Source organism: Cryptomeria japonica, chromosome 8 (genome assembly GCF_030272615.1).
Source record: "Cryptomeria japonica chromosome 8, Sugi_1.0, whole genome shotgun sequence".
In the NCBI taxonomy this organism is placed as follows: Eukaryota; Viridiplantae; Streptophyta; class Pinopsida; order Cupressales; family Cupressaceae; genus Cryptomeria; species Cryptomeria japonica.
The window spans coordinates 295,438,449-295,444,584 of NC_081412.1; the positions used below are offsets into that span (position 1 = coordinate 295,438,449).

At 32.4% G+C, this 6,136-nt stretch overlaps 1 protein-coding gene across 1 annotated transcript; it reads left to right on the top strand.

Annotated features, from left to right (window-relative positions):
• Positions 1–3,781: 3,781 nt before the first annotated feature.
• LOC131035916 (uncharacterized) lies at positions 3,782–4,632 on the top strand. The gene has a single exon (XM_057967685.2). The coding sequence runs from the start codon at positions 4,040–4,042 to the stop codon at positions 4,466–4,468; it is 429 nt and encodes a 142-aa protein (XP_057823668.2). The 5' UTR covers positions 3,782–4,039; the 3' UTR covers positions 4,469–4,632.
• The last annotated feature ends 1,504 nt before the right edge of the window (positions 4,633–6,136 follow it).

Below are 6,136 nucleotides of genomic sequence, written 5' to 3' on the forward strand. Positions count from 1 at the left end.
ATAGGAGCATGTTTGTGGATTCGTCCTATTGTTTATGCCCTTGTGAGTACCAAGTTCCATGCTATACCTTGGGTTGCGATGACTTAGTTTGCGAATGCTCTAGTGGACCTTTGTATTTGCTTCGTTTATGTTTTAGATGGATCCTTTCCTTTTCAGGGATCATTTATGTATTTATTGACCGATGTGGTCGTTTGTATATTGGTTATGTTTCACCTTGATGGAAGGATTGTAAATAATGAGAACCTCATGTATTCTTAACTTTATTAATTATCAAAGGGGTCTTGCAGTTGAGCAGACCCAGAGATGTAGCCCTTTAGGGGTGAACTCCGAGATCATCTTGGTGTTATGTGATGCTTTTGTTCTTATGTTTCATGTTTAGTGTTAGCATGTATGAATGACATTTTGATAGAATGTATAAGTGGATAAGATGAAATTAATCTTAAATGCATGTATGCAGTCATCTTTTAAATGCTAAAATTGGATCATGAATGAATGTAGCTTAGTATAATGGAATATATTCAGTTGTTGTTAAGGAAATTAAGTATGCATGGAAAGATCTCATAAGTTTATGATGAAATTCTTGCGTGTTAGAATATTAGATGCATGACTTATATTTTAATGAAAAGCTTGAATGTAAGGTATGAATGAATCATAATGGATAAACATTAGCATGTGATTTATATTTTCATCTTTTGAAAGAAATTATTCTTATTTAAGAATTATCTCATTTTTAAGATAATTAGCTTATTGGATTAATTGTGCGAGTTAAGTTTAATGTGAAATTAAGTAATCACGTTGGGAAACTCTTTAGGTGTTAGTTGATGTCTTCCGCTATGTAATCTGAAACTTTGATATCTTGTTGTATCTTAATGTTGTGTTTATCTTTAAAAAAAAAAAAAATTATTGCACTCCATTGGTATGTTTTAGCTTTATCCCTTCGAGGTTTCCTAGTGGGGCATTACATGCAAGTAATGACATGAATAAAGATGGAATTCTCCAACGCACACTTCAGAGGAAGGTGAGATGTATGCCCTCATCTTAACAGTACATAAGGGTTTTAATACTTAAATTGCAACACCTTGAAATACAATTAGAAAACTTAGAAACCACACATTCTCTTTCCATTGCCCTTCATGACTACTCGCAAGGATAACATTAACACATCCTCCAATAGAAATATGTAAAAACCATCACCAACATGTGTACCATACTAGAAAAGGTGTCAAACATACTGATAATCTATGAAGAAGAAAATGCAGACCTACAATTGTTCCTTCTTCATAGGTGAAAATGATCGCCCTTTGGACACCTTCAAACATATCCACAAGTTTGTAAATGTCATAACTACCCCATAATAGTGTTGTCTGCCATTGTAGCCTCATTTCTAAATTGCAAGATAAAACTTCATGAAAACTAGGGTTCTAATGCATGGAAACCTCAACTCGTTCAATGAACTGATGGAAATTAGATAACCATTCAATAAAACTCAACCTCATAATCCTCATGATTAGTTATTAACAAATAAAATCTTGTTTGAATAATTCTTCCCCCCAAAGTCATGAAACGTGGGCTCTTTGCAATTTTGATTAAATCTAAATTCAAAACCATAAAAAAAATACTATTATTGCATTTCACATACACTATTTTGACTATATTTATTCCTTGTAGTTTTTTGTGCATTTTATTAATTAAAAAAAACCATAAAAAAGCAATGTGGGAATTCATTTTTGATTAATTACTTCCGCTTTCCCCTTTTCTATGCAAATAGTTATTCAAGAGAGACTATTCAAATCCACAACAAATAGCTTAGACACGTTTCAACAATTTGGACAAAAGGAAAAAATTAATGCTAACATTTATTTAAATTGCAATGGATAGAACTAAGGCTCATTAGCAGCATAACAAAGATGACATGATGAGACAAGGTATAAACCCATTTTAACATTAAATGAAAAAAAAAAAGTGTAACAAGTATATCCAAACTTTATTCTAGTTAATTAAATGTATTTTATGATGAGATTTCATGGAACTACTACCAAAATGTCAAGATACTTCTTAGCTTTCAAGTTATAGAAAATTTTTAACATTTGAAATGTATCAAGATATTTATTTTTATTTTCTTTTAATAATATCTTTATTTGTCTATCTAAATTTGAAAAAATATATAGGATTGTTCTATACTTCTATATACATTGAAAAAATCATATTTATTATTATTATTGTAGAAGTTATGTGATGTCCTCACTTAGTGATAATATTTTTAAGATACATTTTCTTTGAAAAATAAAAAAGAAAGATCAATGAATGATAAACTATACATCTTATAATGCTCTCTCTTAGTAATATGTATGCCAAATGATTTTGAAAATTACTTAATGTTACAAAAAATTGACGGCACACACTAGACATTGGCATATTTTAGTGATAAAAAAATGAACACTTATTATTGCATTAAATATTTGATTCTCTTAATCATAACCAATATAAAAAATATCATGTAGTTTAGAAACTAGATTTAAAGTACTATAATTATTATCTTTTTTGGATCTTCAAATTTTGAGTGTGAGAATCTTATCGTACTCATCAAAGTTTCAATTTAGTTGATTTAAGAAAAAAAGTGGCCATGCTTGATTCCTTTTTTGTCTCCCATTTTCTTACAGTTACTTACTTTGTGCCTCATGAGCGAAGCCAAATGCCTTGAGTTGAGAGACTATAATCATGTATTTGTAGATAGTTTGAGGTTATAAGTTGTCATTAGAAAATCGTATCAAATATCTCATTAGAAAGCATTTAAAGCATCTCACTACAAAACATTTGTGTTGACATTTCATTAAAATTGACATCCTAAACATTACATCACTTGCTTGGTGTCTCTTTAGTTTTTATCATCGATAATGGGTCTAAACTATCCATCAAGTCAACAATCTTCCCTTTGATTTACAATATGGCTTGTACTTTTCAACTTAACCTCTTGTTCCAATGAAGTTGCCAAACACAAGATCACACATAGGTCAATTAACACATGACATATTCACAATAAAAAGACCATTTGTCAATTAACACATGACATATTCACAATAACAAGACCATTTCATGTTGAGGAAACGTGTTTTAGAAAAATAGTATCATAAGGAAAACAGCAGACAACCTATTCATACAACAATCCTAATTTTGATCGATATTCATCATAAATCACTAATAGTATATTCAATAATTAAATTTCAATTCCAATTATCAATCACAATATATAACATAATCTTTCTATATTAAGGATACAAAATTGACAAGAACTAAACATCCCTTTCCATTGATCGTTACTTTTCTTTTTTAGGCTACAAGAATCGAATAACTACCCTTATAACAACCTATTCATACAACAATCCTAATTTTGATCGATATTCATCATAAATCACTAATAGTATATTCAATAATTAAATTTCAATTCCAATTATCAATCACAATATATAACATAATCTTTCTATATTAAGGATACAAAATTGACAAGAACTAAACATCCCTTTCCATTGATCGTTACTTTTCTTTTTTAGGCTACAAGAATCGAATAACTACCCTTATAAATGCAGTCTACTGAATAAACTTTTCAACATGTCCGATGATGCTGGTATGGCATGACCTTCGATACCATAAAAACTTGGAGAGGCTAAGAGAATTGATGGTTAATCATTTAATTAGAACCTAGATTTTATGGTAGTGTCTCTTTATTTTCTCTAAACAAACCCACTCCCTACCTATATCCCCGTATTAGAGATCTCGACAGACGTTGCCCGTCGGATTAACTCATTCAACCAAAGCTTTTTACATTTACGCTCTCTCAAAACCCTAGCCATCAGGGTTTTATGCATCCACTCAAACAATATTAATTCTGCAAGGCGAACGGGGTTGCGAAAGAAGTCGAATTAATGGCTATTTCGTCTGTCTAATGGACAGAAACGCCTTCAATATCGTATTGTGCTCATCGAGATAAGCTCGTTGGTACCACATTTGATGTTCTCTGTTACTCATTAGTCTTATTTCTCCAATGGCGTTTCAGGGTAGACTGAAAGAGCTGTTTGTCAAATACGGTAAAGTCGGTTTAGGAGTTCATTTATCTGTGTCTGCCATGTCTATAGCGGGCCTTTACGTTGCCATTAAAAACAATGTAGATGTGGAATCTATGATTGCCAAAATAGGGCTTCATAGTCATTCCAAGGAGGAGACAGCGAAAGAAAATGAAGTTGCAAATCGGTTGCCTGGGGATGAAGAAATATTGAGTGGAACTAGAGATGGGACAGAAGAGACGAGAAAGCGGGGTTCTGATGTGCTAGTATCGGGTGGGGGAGCACTGATGCTTGCACTTCTATGTAATAAGGCGCTTTTTCCTGTGCGCGTGCCCATAACCATTGCTCTCACGCCTTCTGTTGCCAAGTTCCTTGCCAGTCGGAGTCTTGTAAAGGGTGGTTTTAGATAGGGTTTTACTTTTTTAAATTAGGGTTTCAGGTGATTTCTGAATTGGAGTTTCAAGCCCTTTTTTATCTAGGGCTGACTGAAATTTTATTGGGGATTGTCGGGTTATTGACTCAAAGAAGGAAATTTTTTACAGTTTTAATAGAATGGACTTCATATTTTACCGCAGATATGGTGTCAACTGTGATGAATTGTGAGGAATAGTGTTTATTTAATGAATATCCTCTTTTCCGGCACGCATTTTGTTCATGGAGTGTTTGTAGATTTATTTTAAGGGGAAACTGCTTATAGCCTTTTTAGTATCCGGCCAGAAGTGTTTTATAAAATTGAATGTGCTTTCTATATTGGTACAAGATGGCTTCTGTGTTATGTTATATTTCTCAGTTTGTTACTAGGTGTTATTCTATGCTTCGGGAGCAAGAGTGTAATAAAAAGAATCCAGTTTACGGGGTTCATAAATAATCTGTGTCTCAGAAATGAATATTTCTTGCTCTGTTTATCCTTGATGTTATTTTTGCATATGTATTTTATGTTTTTTTATGGCACGATTTACTGTTTAGGAAACTTTAAAGACTCCTTACTTTTGATTTGTCTCTTGAATTTACAAGTAAATGCTTCAGAGATGTATGGCCAATTGCCTAAATAATAAATGAATTGTTATGTAATGCCAGTTTTTTCTCTATGCATATATATGTTGTCACCACTGACCTCTTCATCAAATAGTCATTTCTGATATGATTTGCATTTCTGGGCAGGCATCTCTATCATATTTACATTGTCACAACGGACCACTTCATCAAATAGTCATTTCTGGTATGATTTGTATGTCTGTTCAGGCTTCTCATTCATATTTACATTGTCACCACGGACCTCTTTATCAAGTAGTTATTTCTGATTTGATTTGTATGTCTGTTTAGGCATCTCATGCATGTTTGTATTGTTACTATGGACCTCTTCATCAAATGGTCTTTTCTGATATGATTTATTTATCTGTTTAGGCATCTCATACATATTTAAGTTGCCACCATAGACTTCTTTATTAAATAGCCAGTTCTGATATGATTTGTATATCTGTTTATGGATATCAAGCATGAGAGAATGTTGTTAAGGCGCCTCAGGCTTATGAGACTGTTTCTTAGGTATGTTATGCTGCTTGAGTCTGTGTTTTTCTGTCCTGCTTCAATTTTTTTAACTCATCCTATTTGTTAATGCTTCCTACGTATGTAATGTAATAAAAAGGGACCTATAGCCATTTTTAGTAAACATGGAAAAGCCATTTGCAGAAGGTTCAAAAGTAATAGAGCAAATGGTATCTGTAGTTCCTTAAACCAGAGATTAAATAAGGAAGAACATGCATACGATAACACACATTCACAAATATCAATTTCACTATACTAGATCATTAATGCAAATTGACATCGTAAGTTGTATTGCGCTCTTTTGAGAGGGTGTCTTAATCATAAAGTTTTGCTCCCATCTCTACATCTTTGCTTCATTATTAGCCATGATCTTTATATTCTCGATCACTTCCTTAAAATCCACATTCCCCTTTTGTCAACCATTTTTGTGCTGTGTGGGAGGGATCCTACATGATGTGGATTTGATTTGAAATTTAAATTTTTAACCATTTCCTTATAGCCATTAGGAGCTGATTTTGTACTTGTTTGTGGAA

Excerpts from the sequence above, each read along its gene's own strand:
- LOC131035916 (XM_057967685.2), top strand. The coding sequence starts at position 4,040 with ATGGCGTTTCAGGGTAGACTGAAAGAGCTGTTTGTCAAATACGGTAAA.